The sequence below is a fragment of the Coregonus clupeaformis genome, chromosome 9 (assembly GCF_020615455.1).
Source record: "Coregonus clupeaformis isolate EN_2021a chromosome 9, ASM2061545v1, whole genome shotgun sequence".
Taxonomy (NCBI): domain Eukaryota; kingdom Metazoa; phylum Chordata; class Actinopteri; order Salmoniformes; family Salmonidae; genus Coregonus; species Coregonus clupeaformis.
The window spans coordinates 30,221,055-30,246,054 of NC_059200.1; the positions used below are offsets into that span (position 1 = coordinate 30,221,055).

Consider the following 25,000-nt stretch of genomic DNA (forward strand, 5'->3'; position numbering starts at 1 on the left):
TACGCAGGTATAAACCGTATACACACTTTTTTTCAGTGGCATTGCGTATACTCACTTCTTAATCCCTATTGATGCGTATCAATGTAGTGTAGTGGAGGTATACGATTTATCAATGATGTAGTACAATGGAGAAATCATCCACAAAGACTACACAATCGCAAAGCACGTGACATATATTCACATGCGCGCCGCACACTACAGTGTTGCCAATTTAGCGACTTTGTCGCTATATTTAACGTGTTTTCAGACCCCTCTAGCGACACATTTTCAAAAAAGCGACTAGCGACAAATCTAGCGACTTTTTCTGGTGTTATTGGAGACTCGTTTTTACTCTTCTCAACGAACAGCGGGTGCTTTGTTACTCCGGTCCCAAACAGACTGTTCGCCACACCACACCGGCCTGCCATCATTCACTTTGAACCTTACTTTGTGTTTACAGTTGCAACAGTGCGACTTTAGATCAGTGAGGGAGAACGGCTCATAATAATGGCCGGAACGGAGCAAATGGAATGGCATCAAACACCTGGAAACCATGTGTTTGATGTATTTGATATAATTCCACTGATCCCGCCCCAGTCATTATCCCGAGCCGGTTCTCCCCAATTAAGGTGCCACCAACAACCTGTAGTAGCAAATGGCTAGTTTGTATAAAGGCCTACTGTAGCTCTGGTTGGCTATAGCGCACCGGTCTGTGTAGACTCCGGTCCTGGTCAAGACAGATGTTTTTATTCGGTTTTATTTACTGCATTGTCTATTAATTGTCAAAACTCACAGCCCTTTTACCATGCTACATTGCCATAGAATTTTCACAAATGCCTTAGTATACGTAATTCTCAAACATTCTAAGAATTTATGAAAACGTGAAAATTACCAAATCTAAGTGGTCGCTTGTCAGAAAATGTTTAAAAAGTGTAATTCTTCCTGGGGTTGTATGTGAACAGATTGTAATAAGATTTCATGTTGCTAAAAATGCTGTCAGTTCAGTGGCGATTTTAGCATGTAAATGTTGGTGGGGCAAACTCAAAACATTTTTTTTACATGCATGCCAGCAAAGCCACTAAACAATACATTCATTGGACTATAACGGTGACAAACGATGCCCACAAACTATTAGGGCCTACATACAGTGAGGGAAAAAAGTATTTGATCCCCTGCTGATCTTGTACGTTTGCCCACTGACAAAGAAATGATTAGTCTATAATTTCAATTGTAGGTTTATTTGAACAGTGAGAGACAGAATAACAACAAAAAAAATCCAGAAAAGCGCATGTCAAAAATGTTATAAATTGATTTGCATTTTAATGAGGGAAATAAGTATTTGACCCCCTCTCAATCAGAAAGCTTTCTGGCTCCCAGGTGTCTTTTATACAGGTAACGAGCTGAGATTAGGAGCACACTCTTAAAGGGAGTGTTCCTAATCTCAGCTTGTTACCTGTATAAAAGACACCTGTCCACAGAAGCAATCAATCAATCAGATTCCAAACTCTCCACCATGGCCAAGACCAAAGAGCTCTCCAAGGATGTCAGGGACAAGATTGTAGACCTACACAAGGCTGGAATGGGCTACAAGACCATCGCCAAGCAGCTTGGTGAGAAGGTGACAACAGTTGGTGCGATTATTCGCAAATGGAAGAAACACAAAATAACTGTCAATCTCCCCTCGGCCTGGGGGCTCCATGCAAGATCTCACCTTGTGGAGTTGCAATGATCATGAGAACGGTGAGGAATCAGCCCAGAACTACACGGGAGGATCTTGTCAATGATCTCAAGGCAGCTGGGACCATAGTCACCAAGAAAACAATTGGTAACACACTACGCCGTGAAGGACTGAAATCCTGCAGCACCCGCAAGGTCCCCCTGCTCAAGAAAGCACATATGCAGGGCCGTCTGAAGTTTGCCAATGAACATCTGAATGATTCAGAGGAGAACTGGGTGAAAGTGTTGTGGTTAGATGAGACAAAAATCGAGCTCTTTGGCATCATCTCAACTCGCCGTGTTTGGAGGAGGAGGAATGCTGCCTATGACCCCAAGAACACCATCTCCACCATCAAACATGGAGGTGGAAACATTATGCTTTGGGGGTGTTTTTCTGCTAAGGGGACAGGACAACTTCACCGCATCAAAGGGACGATGGACGGGGCCATGTACCGTCAAATCTTGGGTGAGAACCTCCTTCCCTCAGCCAGGGCATTGAAAATGGGTTGTGGATCGGTATTCCAGCATGACAATGAACCAAAACACACGGCCAAGGCAACAAAGGAGTGGCTCAAGAAGAAGCACATTAAGGACCTGGAGTGGCCTAGCCAGTCTCCAGACCTTAATCCCATAGAAAATCTGTGGAGGGAGCTGAAGGTTCGAGTTGCTAAGTGTCAGCCTCGAAACCTTAATGACTTGGAGAAGATCTGCAAAGAGGAGTGGAACAAAATCCCTCCTGAGATGTGTGCAAACCTGGTGGCCAACTACAAGAAACGTCTGACCTCTGTGATTGCCAACAAGGGTTTTGCCACCAAGTACTAAGTCATGTTTTGCAGAGGGGTCAAATACTTATTTCCCTCATTAAAATACAAATCAATTTATAACATTTTTGACATGCGTTTTTCTGGATTTTTTTATTGTTATTCTGTCTCTCACTGTTCCAATAAACCTACCATTACAATTATAGACTGATCATGTCTTTGTAAGTCGGCAAACGTACAAAATCAGCAGGGGATCAAATACTTTTTTCCCTCACGGTAAAGCTGTCCCAACAGCAGTCCCAACACATTACCACTATTACACCTGGCTATCAGCAGAGCCTTGTCTGGCAGCGAAACAGTTAATTCAGCCTCATTTACTGCCTTTTCAAAAACATAGCTGATATGGCTGACTTGCTGAAACAAATGTGGTTTCTACTGACAATTGAAATGTACAAACTATGGCATAAGGCGACGACGAGCGGATAAGAGACAATCCGTAATTTTGATTAAGACATTAAGACAGCGATCTAGGACCGACGTAGTCAATATAACTATTTGTTCAGCACCTTTGAAATGTACAGTGACAGAATTCAGAACATGGGCCGTTCTTACAGTATTCCAAGTCAGAACCGTAGGATAAATAAAGGGGGCATATAAGCAGACAATGAAAGCTCTTACAATATTCGATGATTACATTTCTCTAATACAGGCTATAGGCTACATGTGCACCACCAAGTCAGAACAGTAGGCTAAGTTATGAGGGGAAAAGGGACCAAATTATTAGGGTGAGGCACATGGGCTACTAACAGCTTACTACACAACATACACTTAGTATTACTTTCTTAACTACAGTATACATATCTCCCTGGCATATAACATAATTTATGCAGAAGCATACAATACATTTTTGGACTCACTTTGTTCTGCTGTGCTCACTTGAACAGGAAGGTGGTGTGGCGGTCTTTCGGGGGCAAATTTTGTCATCAAACTTTGTCCTCAAAGTCTGGCATTCTATGGATTTATGGTGCTTTCAAGACAATTGGGAACTCTGAAAAAAAGTTTGAATCATGACGTTAGTGATCTTCAGGTCGGAGTTCTAGAAAGAGGCCAGAGTTCCCGACTTGGAATGCCGTTGGATGACCGTTCATAACGTATTTTCCCAGTTGGAGCTCATTTTTTTCAGAGTTCCCAGTTGTCTTGAACTCACTGAAGTCTGAGATTTCCCAGTTCAGAGTTTCCAGTTGTTTTGAAAGCGGCAGAAGTCAAGCTGGATTGACAGCATGGCCAATGTTGAATGTTTATCCTTTTAAGCTTGGAAAAGAGACCCTTAAACCCAGACTTGGACCACACATCCACTCCACTGAATAGCAGGCTAGTGATTGCTTTGAAATGCTTGCAGTTAGCCACTGATTCCTTCCAAACCACTCAATTGTTGAATTTGCAAATTTCCAACTTGTTGTGTAATTTTTATGTCCACCGATACGTTTTATCTATAATTTCTCTTCATAATTTCTCTTCATATGACAAGGACTGAAAAGGATTTGCCAGTAGATTGTCGACTTGATTCATGATGATGACTACTAGCTAAGATTTTGAAAGTATGATGTTGACATGATCAGTCCAATCAAAGCTACTGTGGATATAACGTGATTTGACGTCATCTTATCTGTGGCCAATGACCTTGAGCCTTCTTGGATGGGCACTTCCAATGTAACTTTATGGCAGCACCCAAGGGGCTTGAATTTTCTAGCTCTCCCAGTAGATTTTGTGGTGAAGTAGTGTCCCCTTGACTGACAGAACATGGAGCCAATCACGACGCAACTAGAGAACATTACCAACCCCTACGCTCAGTATTTTCCGCTGGCTGCCCCACCACCACAGAAAGCACTGAGCTAGGCTGAAACACCTGCATTTTGGAGCTGCCTTACTCAAGAAAGCAAAAAAGAGACCCTGTTTGTATGCAGCTTTATTAACTCCGTTTTTTTAAATGTTTAAATTGTTTGCAAACTGACATGTGACACGTAATAATGCCAAAATAACATGCAAAACAGGCAACAACAAAAATAACCGGTCAAAAGTTTTAGAACACCTACTCATTCAAGGGTTTTTCTTTATTTTACTATTTTCTACATTGTAGAATAATAGGGAAGACATCAAAACTATGAAATAACACATGGAATCATGTAGTAACCAAAACAGTGTTAATCAAATCAAAATATATTTTACATTTGAGATTCTTCAAATAGCCACCCTTTGCCTTGATGACAGCTTTGCACACTCTTGGCATTCTCTCAACCAGATTCATGAGGTAGTCACCTGGAATGCATTTCAATTAACAGGTGTGCCTTATTAAAAGTTAATTTGTGGAATTTCTTTCCTTCTTAATGCGTTTGAGCCAATCAGTTGTGTTGTGACAAGGTAGGGGGGTATACAGAAGATAGCCCTATTTGGTAAAAGACCAAGTCCATATGTCAAGAACAGCTCAAAAAAGCAAAGAGAAACGACAGTCCATCATGACATGATGGTCAGTCAATACGGAACATTTCAAGAACTTTGAAAGTTTCTTCAAGTGCAGTCGCAAAAACCATCAAGCGCTATGATGAAACTGGCTCTCATGAGGACCGCCACAGGAATGGAAGACCCAGAGTTACCGCTGCTGCAGAGGATAAGTTCATCAGAGATACCAGCCTCAGAAATTGCAGCCCAAATAAATGCTTCACAGAGTTCAAGTAACAGACACATCTCAACATCAACTGTTCAGAGGAGACTGTGTGAATCAGGCCTTCATGGTCGAATTGCTGCAAAGAAACCACTACTAAAGTACACTAATAAGAAGAAGAGACTTGCTTGGGCCAAGAAACACGAGCAATGGACATTAGACCGGTGGAAATTTGTCCTTTAGTCTGGAGTCCAAATTGGAGATATTTGTTCCAACCGCTGTGTCTTTGTGAGACACGGTGTGGGTGAACGGATGATCTCTGCATGTGTATTTCACACCGTAAAGCATGGAGGAGGAAGTTTTATGGTGTGGGGGTGCTTTGCTGGTGACACTGTCTGTGATATTTTTAGAATTCAAGGCACACTTAACCAGCATGGCTACCACAGCTTTCTGCAGCGATACGCCATCCCATCTGGTTTGGGCTTAGTGGGACTATCATTTGTTTTTTAACAGGACAATGACCCAACACACCTCCAGGCTGTGTAAGAGCTATTTTACCAAGAAGGAGAGTGATGGAGTGCTGCATCAGATGACCTGGCCCCCACAATCCCCCGACCTTAACCAAATTGAGATGGTTTGGGATGAGTCGGACCGCAGAGTGAAGGAAAAGCAGCCAACAAGTGCTCAGCATATGTGGGAACTCCTTCAAGGGTGGCTATTTGAAGAATCTCAAATATAAAATATATTTTGATTTGTTTAACACTTTTTTGGTTACTACATGATTCCATGTGTTATTTCATAGTTTTGATGTCTTCACTATTATCCTACAATGTAGAAAATAGTAAAGAAAAACCCTTGAATGAGTAGGTGTTCTAAAACTTTTGACCGGTAGTGTATATGTACAGTGGGGAGAACAAGTATTTGATACACTGCCGATTTTGCAGGTTTTCCTACTTACAAAGCATGTAGAGGTCTGTAATTTTTATCATAGGTACACTTCAACTGTGAGAGACGGAATCTAAAACAAAAATCCAGAAACCACATTGTATGATTTTTAAGTAATTCATTTGCATTTTATTGCATGACATAAGTATTTGATACATCAGAAAAGCAGAACTTAATATTTGGTACAGAAACCTTTGTTTGCAATTACAGAGATCATACGTTTCCTGTAGGTCTTGACCAGGTTTGCACACACTGCAGCAGGGATTTTGGCCCACTCCTCCATACAGACCTTCTCCAGATCCTTCAGGTTTCGGGGCTGTCGCTGGGCAATACGGACTTTCAGCTCCCTCCAAAGATTTTCTATTGGATTCAGGTCTGGAGACTGGCTAGGCCACTCCAGGACCTTGAGATGCTTCTTACGGAGCCACTCAGTTGTCCTGGCTGTGTGTTTTGGGTCGTTGTCATGCTGGAAGACCCAGCCACGACCCATCTTCAATGCTCTTACTGAGGGAAGGAGGTTGTTGGCCAAGATCTTGCGATACATGGCTCCATCCATCCTCCCCTCGATACAGTGCAGTCGTCCTGTCCCCTTCGCAGAAAAGCATCCCCAAAGAATGATGTTTCCACCTCCATGCTTCACTGTTGGGATGGTGTTCTTGGGGTTGTACTCATCCTTCTTCTTCCTCCAAACACAGCGAGTGGAGTTAAGACCAAAAAGCTCTATTTTTGTCTCATCAGACCACATGACCTTCTCCCATCCAGATGGTCATTGGCAAACTTCAGACGGGCCTGGACATGCGCTGGCTTGAGCAGGGGGACCTTGCGTGCGCTGCAGGATTTTAATCCATGACGGGGTAGTATGTTACTAATGGTTTTCTTTGAGACTGTGGTCCCAGCTCTCTTCAGGTCATTGACCAGGTCCTGCCACATAGTTCTGGGCTGATCCCTCACCTTCCTCATGATCATTGATGCCCCACGAGGTGAGATCTTGCATGGAGCCCCAGACTGAGGGTGATTGACCGTCATCTTGAACTTCTTCCATTTTCTAATAATTGCGCCAACAGTTGTTGCCTTCTCACCAAGCTGCTTGCCTATTGTCCTGTAGCCCATCCCAGCCTTGTCCTTACACAGCTCTCTGGTCTTGGCCATTGTGGAGAGGTTGGAGTCCGTTTGATTGAGTGTGTGGACAGGTGTCTTTTATACAGGTAACGAGTTCAAACAGGTGCAGTTAATACAGGTAATGAGTGGAGAACAGGAGGGCTTCTTAAAGAAAAACTAACAGGTCTGTGAGAGCCGGAATTCTTACTGGTTGGTAGGTGATCAAATACTTATGTCATGCAATTACTTAAAAATCATACAATGTGATTCCATCTCTCACAGTTGAAGTGTACATATGATAAAAATTACAGACCTCTGCATGCTTTGTAAGTAAGAAAACCTGCAAAATCAGCAGTGTATCAAATACTTGTTCTCCCCACTGTATATTTTTTTTTTAGGCAAACAGGTGGGGGCTCTGCATCATTGAAAATAATAGTATTATTATTATAATAATTATTTAATAAATCCTTAGCCCTTCTCTTCAGTAGTAGAAGGCCCATTGTTCCCCACTGTGTTTGGGTTAGTAATAATTTGTAGTGGCTCCATTTTACCTCAGCAAGCATGTTTTCACTATTCTGAACGTCTAAATAATCCCATACATTGTTCTGAAATATGAACACAGAAATACTGGACATTTTGAACTCTTATTTTGACAAAATTACAATCATGGTCTTGAATTGGACTCACATTTTTCTGGTCGCGGTCTTGACTCTGTCTCGGACCCCTTGTCCCCCTCCCAGTCTTCTCTTGCCCCCCCCCCCGGTCTTGACGGATTCGATTTTCTCCAGTCTTGATCTTGAATCGGTCTCGCTTTAGGTGGTCTCGAACACAACACTGATAAATATGTAGTCTTTCTATGGTCAAGTGCAGCTGATATAATTGACTGACACTAGGAATACTAATAATGTCCCTAATTTTTGCATTATAATTAGAAAAATAACAGCCTACAGGGCAGCGTACAGTAAATACCACTAAATTGCCATTACACCCTTCCCTGCCTATTTGCCCAATGAACTTGTTTCTCAACTGTGAGGTGAGCATGGCCTTTTCTGCCAATTAATTGCATCACTAGTGAATGACGATTAGAACATTTATCAATTTTATAAACAAAATGAACAAATTAGCACAAAGCAATATTTGGATCAAACCAAAATGTATTTACAATATTGTCAAAGTATTTTATGAATATATACCAGTTATTACTACATTTCCCACATAACTGAGTAAAAGAAAATAATGAATAACCTTTGTCCCTTATTTAAGCAAAAATACTTAAGACTATAGACATTTACTCTGGAAAGGCTGAACAAGGTTAAGACTATTGACATGTAAAGTGCATGCACAATCTAGTTGAAAATATACAGTGACCTCATTGCATTTTTCTATTAAAGTAGGATGGCATGGAATAGATCTTGCACTGGTGAATCATTTTAAGGCACACACCCAAAAAGCACAGATAGTTACTGAAACGCATGTACAAATATTTGAATGAAGCCAGGGGGTTTAAAGAGATGCTCTTACTGCCATATCCAGACTCAGTATTTCCAAGTTTAAAAATACCATTCCTAACATGCATCACCCTCATAACAGACAAAAAAGAAGAGACATGTAGCTACAGATCAGGAAGCGCTGGGCATGGGGGTGTGCCAGAGCACGTAAGAAATTGTAATGTCACAAGCATACAGCAGGTGGAAGCAGTCCCTCATTTTGGGATTTACCTCAAACAAGTGGCAAACCAAATTTACATGTACAATCAATTAGCAACAATGAGACAAATCTATATTTCGAAACTGGAATGTTCCTCACATAATCTTATGCTCTCCTCTGCTAGACAAGGAAAACCAAGGTATGTTCTAGAGAGGCTAACATCCTATGCTTATGATTGAAATAAAATCAATGCATCCCAGAGGTAAAACTGAGCTTTGTATAGCGGTGCTTGCTGTCAAAGTAATTTTCCATGCAAAAAATAGTATGAGAATTTTTACAGCAGCAAACCTTATCAGAAAATGCCTTGCACTAACTACTGCATTATTGTACGTTTTGAAATTGAATTTGCACATCGCCACAAACTTTCGTTGTCATGGGAACTGTCACCTATAATAACCCATTAAAAACAGACACTTGGAGAGTAGTCTAATCCCAGTAACCTGTGGGTGTGAAATTAGCTTTAAAAAAAACATACAATTTAAAAATCTGTACCTAATTGATCATGTGATCCATTGACTGAAGTAATTAAACCTCAAACGTAATCGAATAAATCATTATAAGTACAATTAAATTCAAATAAGAATGAAACTGGATTTGAACAAGAGTGAACAGTACAATTTCCTAACTTAGATAGTGGTAAGTGCATCGAAGAATTGCCTCATCAATTTAATGTTAAAATGATATGCATAGGTAGGTCGAGGCCTCTTTTCCTATGAATAATCTCAGACCCACACTCCTAGTTTCACTTGCTTCATGACCACAGGAAACAACATCTTTGAATGTAATTGATTGTGGCGCAAGTCCCATTAGCCAAGCTCCAGTGCTTGGAGTGAGCATGCTGTTCATGTCCTGGGTTCCAGTTCGTTTCCTGAGTCGCCCTCGAAGGCCAGGTTGTCATAATGGGGCTGGATGTCCACCTGGACTGACCCAGGGTCAGGATAGTGCCCCAATGCTGCAACACAAACATGATTACCAGTCAGTCAAGCCTCATAAGTGCTGCTAGCAAACCGTACAAGAACCAACCTGCCGGTCATTATTTATTTTGGCACAATGGCTCATACAGAGGTCAATGGATAGGCAAGCTAAAGAGCGAGGAGGGAAACTGAAAGGAGGCACTTCAGCCCCAGACAGTAACAACAATACTGGTTGTTTGATCAGGAATAGACTTTGTAGTGAACTCTGTGATATCTACTTGCAGCAATCAAACTAACTAAACAAAAAAAGTATCTGAAAAATTCAGTAACAGGAATATCTAACCACTAGAATTCAAACATAGGTGGCAAAACCCACACGGTCTTGAGCAGGGGTGCATAGGGTTGTGGCTTTAACACATTATCAAGGTAACGTGAAAGCCTGCATCTTCCAAAGAACCTGCACAAAGAGTTACCACTGCCAACTGAACTAAAGTAGTCCCCTTACGTCTATAGACAATGCTTATGATGTGAAAAAGCTCTCAAAACGCTATTTCTGTGATGTTATAAGACTTCCTGAAATAATTTGCCTCTGAATGTGAATTGTGTGTCTTACTCTCATATGTGTGGGTCTCGTCTGCTGGGCTGCTGTGCTCCTCTGTGCCCTGGACAGAGGCATAGCCTGAGGAGGCTGTCTCACTGCGGGTGTCCTCTGGGACTGGGACGCTGGGGTAGGACCTCATGTCTGGAGGCATGGTCACCTGATGACTGGGTTGCTCCTCCCCCGGCTGCTGCTCAGGGGGATACAGATGGATGGACTATCATCACAATCATAAAAACATAGCTATTTCTGGTCCCACTACAGGCGTTTCAATCTAGCATGTTTGCCTATTCTCCTTAAACAATGGCGCTAGCAGTGTAAATACTGTGTTTAATCTACAACAGTTTTTAAAACTTCAGTGAATGACAGGCAAAGGTTATTTCAAAGTACAGGGTAATGCCGAGGACATGATGCAAGGTACAGTTGCCTACCTCTACTCCCAAGGCCTTGAGGATGTCACATTTACACATGGGGCACGTCCTGTGCTCCAATAGCCAGGGCTCAATGCAGGTCTTGTGGAAGAAATGACTGGAAAGGAAAACAAGAATCATGATGACCATCACAAAATTAAGGGAATTGTAATAGCAGACAGGGGTAGGCCTACTGTACTCCATGTGTCAATACTAAACAAGCAAAAAACCACTACAGTTAGGCACTTACTTGCAGGTGAGGATGGTCAGCACGTCGCCAGACTTGTAAGCGTCAATACACACTGCACAGGTGTCAGCATCAGGCCCAGTCTCCTGAAAAACAGGTAAAAAATATATATTGTAGTGACTAGGGCTGTGGCGGTCATGAAACTTTGTCAGCCGGTTATTGTCATGCAAAAGTCTGCGGGTCTCACGGTAATTGCCCATTAATTAACATAAACAAGTTTAGCATCTCCAGGCATCCACGCTGCATTCAAGCCACTAATGTGGCCTTTGGAACTGTGGCCTTGGGAACATCTACATTTAAAAAGTCTAACAAATCAATTTAATATACACCATCACAATAAATCCATTATTTATTTTAGCCAGGTCTTAAAGAAATATTAGGATATGAATAACATTTATTTTAGAAGAACATAATATAAGTTGGCATACTGTATGTTTTCTGGCTATGCTCATGCCATAGGCTGTAGGCTTGTTCATTTAGCTGACAAGATATGCTTCTAAGTCCCTTGCCATTATTTTATAGTAAGAAGTATAAGTGCCTGTGCCATTAAACCCCTACAACTTATCCAGAACGCTGCAGCCCGTCTGGTATTCAACCTTCCCAAGTTCTCTCATGTCACCCCGTTCCTCCGCACACTCCACTGGCTTCCTGTTGAAGCTCGCATCTACTACAAAACCATGGTGCTTGCCTACGGAGCTGTGAGGGGAACGGCACCTCCTTACCTTCAGGCTCTGATCAGACCCTACACCCAAACGAGGGCACTACGTTCATCCACCTCTGGCCTGTTAGCCCCCCTACCTCTACGGAAGCACAGTTCCCGCTCAGCCCAGTCAAAGCTATTCGCTGCTCTGGCACCCCAATGGTGGAACAAGCTCCCCCACGACGCCAGGACAGCAGAGTCACTGAACACCTTCCGGAGACACTTGAAACCCTACCTCTTTAAGGAATACCTGGAATAGTATAACAGTAATCCTTCTACACCACCCCTCCCCCAGTGGTGGTTGTCCCACTGGCTATCCTAAGTTGAATGCACCAATTTGTAAGTCGCTCCGGATAAGAGCGTCTGCTAAATGACTTAAATGTAAAGTATATAATTGAACTTAGCTGAATAAAATAGAAAGGATATTTTTCCCATTTTGGAGCAAGTGTGCATATGAAGTGGCTATATTGAGCATAAAAGTGATCATTTGAAACAGGTCCTATACACTATATTTAGAGTTACTTGGCAACTTTAGTTGTGAATGATACAAACCTTAAAATGTCTTAGAAATGAAAACATATATGGGAAGCATGGTGTGACTATAGGCTATTGATGATTTGACAAAGTCTGAAAAAAAGCTTGTGCTCCATTCCTTGCCTTGGGCTGCACATCTGTTCTCTCATCAAGTGATCATATTTTCACCCATCAGACTATTCTCAGTTTAATCTTGTCTTTACTAATATGTCAAATTAGTTTCGATTTAGAATGGCCCATTATCAAATGGGCAGGAACAGGGGCATGGGAAAAAAGACGTCATCCGTATGCACTCGAATAGCGAATGTTGGCCGCGCTTTCCCGCCGATCCGTTTTTTAATGATGCCGGATAGGCAACTTTGGTTTTATAGCGGAGCTGTGCTTAATATGGGCAGCTGAGAACTAAATATAAGAACACTTATTTCACTCCACACGTCAACCACTATTTGATGAGCATGCTCTCGCTGCGCGACAGGTGATTTTCCGCACAAACTCTGTATGCCATGAGTTCTCTAACCCTGTTCCTGCAGCTACCCAGTGCTTAATTTGGGAAACCAAGTTATTCTGTTCGGGAACATCGATTGTAACATGTTTTCGCAACTAAACATATTTCACTAAACTGTTTCGCTGCCCCTCTCCGCGCTCGAGGAAGGAATAAATGAGAGAGAGGAGATGGAAACGCGTGGTGGTGAGATATTCTGTAGTTTAAAAAAGGTAGTGTGTCAGCCTATTAATTATGAAAAAAAATAAAATGACCTATTACTAGGCTATTCAAAATCATATACAAATTCACTATAATTGCTATTCTTTCTCTCCCAGACTCATGGATAGAAAGTTTGGAGCATAGCATAATGTAACCCAGACCATTCAGTATGCATAATAATACAGTCCACACTCAAAGGCAATTCCTAAAATGTGTTTAATTTTGGAGTATAGGCTAGACCAATTATGTGCCAAAGACATCTTCAATCAGTTTTGTTTTGTGTTTTTCCTGCCATTTGTAATATGCCGTAGGCTATGTATTGTATAACAGCACAATCATACTTTTAATGCAGGGCTGTTGTTTTTTTGGGCTTGGGCTCATAAGCTCGAATATGCATATGGGTGTTTTGAATTAATCACCACCTTAGAAAGTGTATTCCTTTTTGTTGTGTTAGGCTTTGAAACAGCATCCACAATGACCATGTTTTACACTCGGTTTCAACCTGCTTTTGAACTTCTTTCTTCAAATTGATCATCACAGTGATGTGAGTTTTAAAAGCATGATACTGTTTTGATAAGTGTTTGATATGACTTTCGATCGTGTTTGCATTGATGTCAGTTGTTAGAGGGACATTAGAGCCCCGAGTACCAGGCCATTAGCGACCTACCAACGCATGTCCTGAGTGCATAACAGGAGATTACCGCGACTCAACGGTCACGTGGCATTTTACTGCGGTCATGACTCATGACTGCCGTTTTGACTGTAATACGTCATCACCCCAACAGCCCTAGTAGTGACACTGAGCATACATGCAATTTACAGTTTAGTCATTTAGCAGACGCTCTTATTCAGAGCGACTTCCAATTAGTGAGTGCATACATTTTTCATACTGGCCCCCGTGGGAACATGTACACTACTGGTCAAACATTTTAGAACACCTACTCATTCAAGGGTTTTCCTTTATATTTACTATTTTCTACATTGTAGAATAATAGTGAAGACATCAAAATATGAAATAACACATGGAATCATGTAGTAACCAAAAAAGTGTTAAACAAATAAACATATATTTTATATTTGAGATTCTTCAAATAGCCACCCTTTGCCTTGATGACAGCTTTGCACACGCTTGGCATTCTCTCAACCAGCTTCATGAGGTAGTCACCTGGAATGCATTTCAATTAACAGGTGTGCCTTCTTAAAAGTTAATTTGTGGAATTTATTTCCTTCTTAATGCGTTTGAGCCAATCAGTTGTGTTGTGACATGGTATGGGTGGTATACAGAAGATAGCCCTATTTGGTAAAAGACCAAGTCCATATTATGGCAAGAACTGCTCAAATAAGCAAAGAGAAACGACAGTCCATCATTACTTTTTAAGACATCAAGCGCTATGATAAAACTGGCTCTAATGAGGACCGCCACAGGAATGGAAGACCCAGAGTTACCTCTGCTGCAGAGGATAAGTTCATTAGAGTTACGAGCCTCAGAAATTGCAGCCCAAATAAATGCTTTACAGAGTTCAAGTCACAGACACATGTCAACATCAACTGTTCAGAGGAGACTGTGAATCAGGCCTTCATGGTCGAATTGCTGCAAAGAAACCACTACTAAAGGACATGAATAAGAAGAAGAGACTTGCTTGGGCCAAGAAACACGAGCAATGGATATTAGACCGGTGGAAATGTGTCCTTTGGTCTGGAGTCTAAATTGGAGATTTTTGGTTCCAACCGCCGTGTCTTTGTGAGACGTGTGGGTGAACGGATGATCTCCGCATGTGTATTTCCCACCGTAAAGCATGGAGGAGGAGGTGTTATGGTGTGGGGGTGCTTTCTGGTGACATTTGTAGAAGAACAAAGCACATTAAAAAAAAAAAAAAAATGTGTAATGGGTTAAAACGAAGCTTACATACTCAGCATTTTCTCAGAACAAGAACCATACAACACACATCAGTAAAAATTGCCTATGCCATATTTTACCAGTTTGAAACAACCATATTTTGCATATGCTCCTCAAAGTGATGCATAATAACCATAAACCCATCCGTATTGTACTTGAACATGTTTACCTCATCTCCCCGTTTCACGGTCCGGACTTGCAGCTGACCAATGGCTTTCTTGGCCACTGCCTTGAGACGTTTCTGTTGGAGTAGAGAGCAGAATGTGTTCAGTATTAAAATGTGAGCAGGCTGCTGTTTAAATTACATTATTCATCTGCTCCCTCTGACAATTCATTATCATCAAACACATTCAGCAACTGGCCAACTGAAAAACTAAACAAAAGATCACTATGTAATATCTAGAATGCAACACCAACAACAAAGCAAACATTTTGCACCAACAATTAATTTTTTCATTTCCTGTACTGTGACCATAAATTGTTGAAATAAGAAGGAGCAGGAGAACCGTATGCGATGAGGTCATGTTAGAGAACATAGGTGATCTGGGAGTAGCAGAGCGTTCATTAGAGCAGCCCCTGCCTGTGTCATTAAGCCGTTCCTCTGAGATCATGTATTGGAAACGTTACATCAGTTTGTATATAGGACGGCAAAACAGCAGATTTACGTACATCCGGGACTTTTCGTATTAGGCAAAAATAATCCTGGAGGGACAGAGTGACGGACTCAATTCTAAAACTATAATTTGGAATGTACAATAAAATCATGCGTTGGACATACACACACAATTAAAGACCGCTCACTCTGTGCTCATGCAGCCTCCCCATAGCAACAAGACAAAATAAATGTGCACAATGGCACACAGGAAGAATCTACGTTATGTAAGGGGACTTAGGAGACACAGGATGAGGCATCACTGTCAGGGACAACATTGGCTTTGAGGATTCTCTGGAGAATGTCATCATTATGTAGATATTTTCTGTGATATACACTGAACAAAAATATAAAAACGCAACATGCAACAATTTCAAAGATTTTACTGAGTTACAGTTCATAAGTAAATCAGTCATTTGAAATAAATTCATTAGGCCCTAATCTATAGATTTCACAACCAGGAATACAGATATGCATCTGTTGGTCACAGATACCTTAAGAAAAAGTAGGGGCGTAGATCCAAAAACCAGTCATCAGGCTGTTGATTGTGGCCTGTGGAATGTTGTCCCACTCCTCTTCAATGGCTGTGAGAAGTTGTGGATATTGGCGGGAACTGGAACACGTTGTTGTACACTTCGATCCAGAGCATCCCAAATATGCTCAATGGGTGACACAACTGTGTTCGTTTTCCATAGTTTATGCCTGCCCATACCATAAACCCACCACCACAGGGCACTCTGTTCACAACGTTGACATCAGCAAACCGCTCACCCACACGACACCATAAAACGCTATCTGCCATCTGCCCGGTACAGTTGAAACCAGGATTCATCCGTGAAAAGCACACTTCTCCAGCGTGACAGTGGCCATCGAAGGTGAGCATTTGCCCACTGAAGTCAGTTACGACGCCGAACTGCAGTCAGGTCAAGACCCTGGTGAGGAAGACGAGCACGCAGATGAGCTTCCCTGAGACGGTTTCTGACAGTTTGTGCAGAAATTATTCGATTGTGCAAACCCACAGTTTCATCAACTGTCCGTGTGGGCTGGTCTCAGATGATCCCCCAGGTGTAGAAGCCGGATGTGGAGCTGGCATGGTTACACGTGTTCTGCGATTGTGCGGCCAGTTGGACGTACTGCCAAATTCTCTAAAACGACGTTGGAGGCGGCTTATGGTAGAGAAATGAACATTCAATTATCTGGCAACAGCTCCGCTGAACATTCCGACAGTCAGTATGCCAATTGCATGCTCCCTGTGGCGTTGTGTGAAGAAACTGCACATTTTAGAGTGGCCTTTTATTGTCCCTTGCACAAGGTGCACCTGTGTAATGATAATGCTGTTTAATCAGCTTCTTGATATGCCACACCTGTCAGGTGGATGGATTATCTTGGCAAATAAGAAATGCTCACTAACAGGGATGTAAACAAATGTGTGCACAAAATGAGAGAAATAAGCTTTTTGTGAGTATGGAACATTTCTGGGATCTTTAATTTCAGCTCATGAAACATTGGACCAACATGTTGCGTTTATGTTTTTGTTCAGTATAGAAAGAGTTGGGTTTTGGATATCAAAGACTAACATGGCACAGACTGTTTTGATGCTTGACAACATTTGTCATAATCCTTAAAGGGGCATATATTAAAATGAATACTGTTGCATGTTTACTTGATTGATATGTAGATTTGAGGGAGGCATGTTGCGGTCATTCTAGTTCACAGGGCGAGCACGAAGCTGGAGTTTTGCATATGATTACAGCCTGAACAATGGTGCCCTGTGCCCTCTGAGCATAAGGTCCTAGCTCAGTGGGCGAAGTCAGCTCTGCTCTAACTGCTCAGCTACCCACTCAAAAATACACTTCTCTGTATCGGTCTGTCTACCCAGCCTCCCTGCAGAAAGCATTGGAGAATCAGCCACATGTGAACAGACGCCCCTTAGACCACCGGGTGCTTTAGACAACACAGAGCTACACTGCTTCTGGGAGTGATCATGAAGCAAGGACAATATGTGGTACACTGCTAATAAGTTAACAGAGCCTGCAAGCAAGCACTTGAGACCAGTCAGTCTTCACAGTCAAGGTTACCCCCTATATGCAGGAGTAATAAACAGTGCTGAAAAAAGTACTGTAACCTTGAAAATCATGGTCCTGTCCACGTGAGTGGTTTTACCTTGCATAACAGCCCAGATCCAATCAGATGAAGTGGAAATACTTGTTACGCAGCAGCAGGTTCAAAGGTTTTTTGGAAACGCTACCTTTGAGTGGAACTGAGCATTCTTCCCATAGTAAACTTTCCTCCACCATATAGGCCTGACAGTTCATTTACACTCAATGAATACAATGTGACAAAACCTTTGGACAAATAACGCGGGCAAAGCTGTAAGGGCAAAGAACTGTAAAAGTCAAAACACGGTGAAATCTGTCACCATCTGAAAGAATACCAGCACAAGTCAGGACTCCTACCATCCCTTCATATTTCAGAAGGGAAACTCACTGCCGCTCTATCCCAACAACACAGATTTCAGAGAGAAGCTAAAGCATAAGATCACAAAGGCAGAAAACGACATTATAATAAATACATTGCTGACCAGAGGTTCTCTCTGGTTGGCTGGATCCATGTCATGCAACAAACTCAAGTGATTAACATAATAGATTAATCACCTCTACATAGATGAGCAGTCACTGACACTGACTCAACAGGAAATGTTCTCTTTATTTTAGTTTCACCTGACTCCCTCTCTGTATGGCTGAGGAATGCTGACACACCCCAAACTGTGTTGCCCAACTAAGTGTTCCATAATGTTTCCAGCTCGTTGAAACACACACATAAGGGAAGGTATGTTTGTGTGTATAAGATTATGTTTGACACAGGAAAGGAAAACAACTGTTTCCAGTGGAATTTCCCCAGTCATATTGTTCTACAGATCAAAAGGTGATAGTGCTGCAGCATTCTATTTCAGCACAAACCACTGAATTTGTTTTATTTTACCTTTATTTAAACAGGGAGTCACCATTGAGACAAGGGTCTCTTTCGTAAGGGAGCCCTGCACATATAATTAAAGGTAAATAACTGTTGTCATTGTTCCAGAGACTGGAGACTGACCTGTTTGCGGTTTTGTAGACGAACACTGTTTAGGCGGCGGGCTGAGTAGAAGATGAAGTAGCCCACAGTGGCTGCTGTTACCACGAAGAAGGAGATGGAGACGAAGAACACCGAGTAGTGGCTCATCCAGGGACCATGCTGCTTGCCCACCTCAATGGTCATTGAGACTGGAATCCCTTGCCTGATCAGCTCAACAATCTCCATGCCCCGTCGGTGACCAATAATGATGGCAACCATACCTTCTGTTCCTGTAACCAGGGGGGAAAACAAAGTATGAGGAAACATCACTCTCCTCAGACTCATATACAGGCTAGGCCTTAAATATACCCCCAGGTGCTCTCAAAGAAATGTCACTATTGTCCTAATGTGTTTATCAAAAATATTTAACAAGCAATGTAAGAATAGTGTTATCTAATGTGAAAACATATCTATTGCAAAGTATTAGAGTTTCCCCTAGTATTTTTTTCAGCGGTGGCAAGGGTGGGGGGTGCATTGCATCTTGCGCAATGACATGCTAGCTGTTCCCATTGACTTCCAGTCATTGAGCCAATGACTATCCATTTAAACCCCTGTAAGTCTAAGCCCTTAGATCGCAATATCTACTAAGCTAACATGTGGAATTGTTTTAAGATGGTCATAAAATGTATCATTTAGCCATTTTATTTGGAATTTTAGGACCCCTGTATGTATAAAACAAAATGTATATAAAAAATATATTTGATGAAACATTGAAGTTGGCCTTTACTGCAACAAAAAAAAAATCATAAAGGAACAAGGTTTTAAAGTGGCTGTCCTATATCCGTGACATATAAGAAAACTCTGGGGGAAAAATACATATTTTAGAACCATGTTTGGTCATGTTATTCGTGGCACATTTTACCCCTTATAAACTTCTTGCCATTTTTACAGCCCGGTACTGGGTTACCTTCAGATCGTGTGCATCGTAGAGCAGAACAACAGACACCTTGGTGTTTGTGAGTCTCCCCTTTCGATATTGGTGTTATTAGTTTGTAGCTCCAACGGTTTGGTCTGGAGGGTCAGTTTTGTGCGAAGACCTCTTCGAAATGAGGACATCCGCGACAGAGAATTCAGACGACTGCCTAAAGCTTGTGGATGTCGTAGAGCAGTACTAGTGAGTCTCTCATCTTTTGATGGTGGTGACTTATGAGTTTGTAGCTCACACGGTTCGGGTTTTACAGACGATTGTGACGATTTTATTGTCCGGATCCTCTCATGTGTAGACAAAGTCCACTTTCACAAGCCCCATGTCATTGAATAGGCACAAACTTTATTATGGCGGAAAGAGGTGATTGAGCTGCAGCCACTACAACAAATGGTAAGCATAAACACAGGGAGCTACTCAATATATTTTTTAAAGCGCATCTTGGCAGAAATATATATTTAAATGAATATAGGGGAAACCCTGTATTACAGTGTCAAAATGTGAATTGTTCTCTGTGAAAGTACACATCTTCACAGTTTTAAACAATAGAAAGATCCATTACACAGGTTGTCATCCAGCCTGTCTCAGTAAGTGTTAAGAATTCATGTTCACTTTCATTGTGTTGAATCCAACTAGAAATGATCTCATTGGAAATGACAACTGGTGCATAAAGCTTACACCAGTCAAGCACAGATGAGGGATGTTGAACAAGACCGTTGCTCAATTGTTTTAGCCAAAAATGTCAACTTGGAATAGTACTACACTATATTTAATTATAATTCTGAGTACAGTACTATGTAGATGTTTACACACAGTTGGCGTCAAACCTTCCTTATCACACTAGAACAGAGTCCCTTCGTTTCTGACAACCATGTGACTCATTTCAACAGAAACAACATTTAATAAATGTTGTCCATATTCCCTAAATTAGCAAAGAGTCACTGTACATTTCATAGGGACGAAATATTACAAGGTTAATTGCGGTTTCAATTAAAATCTAACCTCATAACACCCCCCACATGGACAACCTGTGGGAATTACTATTGTTTTTCAGCAAATCAAGACGCACTGTGCAGAAATCGCGCCGCCATTTTCTGGTCGCTAAAATTCCAGTTTGTGACAAAACAAGCAAGTATAGTGTAGAGAATCACATTTTTCCATAACCTTAAATATTGTATTTTCAGCTGTTTGAAGCTGGTGTACAAACCCGAAAGTAAAAGATGCAAAAATTAAACTTGATGGGATGCATAGAAATAGTGCACATAGAACAGATGTACCACTTCTTAGCCTTGCTTTCAATTAGAATGACAGATAACACATTTCTATGTGAATTTGGTCGGTCACCCAAAAAGTTACATATTGCAGCTTTAAGTGTCTAAAGTGCATAAAGAATGGTAGAAAGAGTAGGCAGAATGGAAAGATGGGCTACCATGTTTACTTCCAAGGCTATGCTACATAATTGCAAATTTACTTTCAGAACAAGCGTCGGGGCTCTTAACCTCTACCGGATCGGTGTATTATCTTTTACCAGATCTAATGTGTTATATTCTCTTACATTAATTTCACATTTCCACAAACTTCAAAGTGTTTCCTTTCAAATGGTATCAATAATATGCATATCTTTGCTTCAGGTCCTGAGCTACATGCAGTTAGATTTGGGTATGTCATTTTAGGCGAGAAGATACCTTAGTGAATAGACGCTAAAGGTAGTTAACGTTTATGGGCTAACATATAGCCGAGTTGCCCATCTTGCTGTAGACTACATACCTGGGTGCGACATTTGGATGACTCTATTGTCTGTACCAATATCATTAAAAATGACAGCAGCAATAGCTCCTTTACTGGCCGCAACATTGATCTTCTCTGAAAAAGAACATCGTTGGCCGCGTTGAATTAAGGCGATCCACCCCTTCGACCCACTGGGTACATCATAGAAAGTATCACTTTCACAACTGTAAATCGGATCTGGTAAATACACGTCACCCATCACTGTAACTTTTGGAGAATATTGTCCATATAGTCCGCTTTCCTCTTGTCGCCATACGGTTACGTTGTGTTCAGGATCAATAAACGACACGTTCAGGTAGGCTGTACATATATAAATCGCCTCCGCAAAATGCAAACTCGTCACCTGAAGACTTGAAGCCACAAACAGCCATGACAATAGATACCGTTTCGCTAAAGGTTCCATAATCCTGTTTACGACGTGGGTTACTATAGTGCCTCTCCGCGTTGAACAGTCGATAAAGGTATGAGACTTTAAAAACCAAACAAAGAAAAGTTGCAGCCTAACTAGGAATATTATGTCAGACGCCGTTGACAGGTGAACTAGTTTGAAGTCGAACAAGTCCTCTTCGTCGAGGTCAAACTGAGTAGTACACTCCCATCTTCATGCTTAAAGGAGAAGCACACATTTAAACCAAACCTCGAGGATTATTTACGGAGAAATAACACAGAGCCATAATAACAATGTTAACATTGAAATGCTTGTAAATTTGCTGATGTGTTAGGCTAGGCCGTAGCCTATGTTGCTGAAAGGACACTAATTGATTGAATAGTGCAACAATAGGCAGGTTTCCACTGACCCAGGTTTATTCGACAAAAGCTAAAAATAATAATAATTGTGACGTGTAATGGAAACGGCAGATAGGATAAATGTTCTAAAGCTCGACAACATTTTTATCCATTCGACAACGGTGCATGTTTCTTTTGTCAAACTTTCTTAATTGCGACAAATTATGATGGAAACGTGTTTTCGAATAAATGATCATTGCCAAATAATTGTGACGTCATCACATAACTATAAAGTCCAATCCACATTTAATTATAAATACCTACTGCTTGAAAAATAAAAAAATTCAACTGTAAAAATAACCTTTCTTTGCAGGACAAGGATTGTCCTGACTTTCAAGAATGTCTGAATTGCTTCGCCTTGCTTTTCTGGTTGCCTGGCAAGTTTCACCATCCAATTATTTCAGATCTACAGGAGTACAAGTTTCACCATGGCACGGGCTGTTGCCACATGAGAATGATTAGAATATGGCAAATATTAGCCAATTATTGCATTCTGTCCATGCTGGCTTTCGCGGGCTAGGCCTACCTCAGTGGTGTAAAGCACTTAAGTAAAAATACTTTAAAGTACTACTTAAGTAGTTTTTTTGGGTATCTGTACTCTACTTTACTATTTATATTTTGGACAACTTTTACTTTTACTTCACTACGTTCCTAAAGAAAATATTGTACTTTTACACCATACATTTTCCCTGACAACCCAAAGTACTTGTTACATTTTGAATGCTTAACAGAACAGGAAAATTGTGAAATTCACGCACTTATAAAGAGAACACGTGGTCATCCCTACTGCCTATGTTCTGGCAGACTCACTAAACACAAATGCATCTTTTGTAAATAATGTCTGAGTGTTGGAGTGTGCCCCTGGCTATCTGTAAAGTTTTAAAACAAGAAAATGGTGTCGTCTGCTTTGCTTAATATAAGGAATTTGAAATGATTTATACTTTTACTTTTGATACATAAGTATATTTAAAACCAAATACTTTTAGACTTTTACTCAAGTAGTATTTTACTGGGTGACTTTCACTTTTACTTGAGTCACTTTCTATTAAGGTATCTATACTTTTACTCAAGTATGAAAATGGGGTACTTTTTCCACCACTGTCCCGGAGACATGAAACAGATAGGTGGGAGGGGTATACAAGTAGTGATGTTAAGTTTGATACCGGAGGCGCTCCGAGGCATGCGACTAAACGCTATAGTGCAGTGGGTGTCTTATGCTGAGGCAGTGAAGAAAGTAGAAGAATATGGGTTAAGGGGGAGGGATCCTGAGATGATTAATGTGAGTCGTAGATCCAGTGGCGATTTTAGCATGTAAATCTTGGTGGGATAAACTCCCCCAATATTTTTTTAATGCATGCCAGCAAAGCCACTACAGAACATAACACTAAACAAAACATTAATTGCGCGATCACGGTGACAAACGGTGCCCACAAACTGTTAGGGCCTACTTAAAGCTGTCCTAACAGCAGAGCTTTCTTTTCAGCACCATGGAGTGAATCCTTACCACCGCTACACCTGGCTATCTGCGGAGCCTTGTCTGGCAGCGAAACAGTTAATTCAGCCTCATTTACTGCCTTTTTAAAAAACATAGTTGATATGGCTGACTTTCTTAAACAAATGTAGTTTCTACTGACAATTGTGATGTACAAACTATGGCATAAGGGAACTACAAGCAGATAAGAGGCAATCTATAATTTCGATTAAGACATCAATGAGCGAGCTAGGACGGACGTAGTCAATATAACTATTTGTTCAGCACTTTTGAAATGTACAGTGAAAGAATTCAGAACATGGGCCGTTCTTACAATATTCTCCCTGTGCACCAAGTCAGAACCGTAGGATAAATAAAGGGGGCATATAAGCAGACAATGAAAGCTCTTACAATATTCGATGATGACATTTCTCTAAAACAGGCTATAGGCTACATGTGCACCACCAAGTCAGAACAGTAGGCTAAGTTATGAGGGCTAAAGGGACCAAATTATTAGGGTGAGGCACATGGACTACTAACAGCTTACTACACAACATATACTTAGTATTACTTTCTTAGCTACAGTATACATATCTCCCTGGCATATTACATAATTTATGCAGCAGCATACAATACATTTTTGGACTCACCATGTTGTGCTGTGCTCACTTGAACAGGAAGATGGCACGGCGGTCTTTCTTGTGGGCAAATTTTGTCATCAAACTTTGTCATCAAATTCTGGCATTCTATGGATTTATGGTGCTTTCAAGACAACTGGGAACTCTGGAAAAACAACAACGTTGAATCATGAAGTCAATGATCTTCAGGTCGGAACTCTAGAAAGAGGCCTGAGTTCCCGACTTGGAATTCCGATTTGGATGTCCGTTCAAAACGTATATTCCCAGTCGGATCTCGTTTTTTTCCAGAGTTTTTTCGAACTCACTGAAGTCTGAGATTTCAGAGTTCAGAGTTTCCAGTTGTTTTGAACGCGGCAGAAGTCATGCTGGATTGACAGTGGCCAATGTATTCAACCTTTTCTGGCCCATGGTGTTGCGTGTGAATGTTTATCTTTTTAAGCTTGGAAAAGATTACCCTTTCAGACAGATTATTTAAATCCTTAAACCCAGACTTGGACCACACACCCTCTCCACTGAATAGCAGGCAGGGGAAGTAAAATAGTGATTGCTTTGCAATGCTTGCAGTTAGCTACTGATTCCTTCCAAACCACTCATTGTTGAATTTGCGATTTCCGACTTGTTGTGTAATGTTGATATCCAATGCCCGATGAGCAACGATACGTTTGATCTATAATTTATCTTCATATGACAAGGATTGAAAAGGATTTGCCAGTAGATTGTCGAAGTGATTCATGATGATGACTGCTTGTCTAGCTTGC

General features: G+C 41.2%; 1 protein-coding gene across 2 annotated transcripts in view; it reads right to left on the reverse strand.

The window, feature by feature from the left end:
• Positions 1-8,234: 8,234 nt before the first annotated feature.
• Positions 8,235-25,000, reverse strand: part of rnf128a (ring finger protein 128a) — a 36,313-nt gene continuing 19,547 nt past the window's right edge. Inside the window, exons 1-7 of one of the 2 annotated variants that reach the window (XM_041885933.2) lie at positions 21,327-21,907; positions 18,617-18,864; positions 15,038-15,109; positions 11,038-11,120; positions 10,809-10,905; positions 10,393-10,567; positions 8,235-9,817 (exon numbers count right to left, since the gene is read on the reverse strand). In XM_041885933.2, coding sequence (XP_041741867.1) covers positions 9,708-9,817; positions 10,393-10,567; positions 10,809-10,905; positions 11,038-11,120; positions 15,038-15,109; positions 18,617-18,864; positions 21,327-21,750 — 1,209 coding nt within the window. In that variant the 5' untranslated portion in view covers positions 21,751-21,907 and the 3' untranslated portion in view covers positions 8,235-9,707. Of the gene's footprint in view, positions 9,818-10,392; positions 10,568-10,808; positions 10,906-11,037; positions 11,121-15,037; positions 15,110-18,616; positions 18,865-21,326; positions 21,908-25,000 lie in introns of those variants that run through there. The other variant, XM_041885934.2, reaches the window with a different exon arrangement.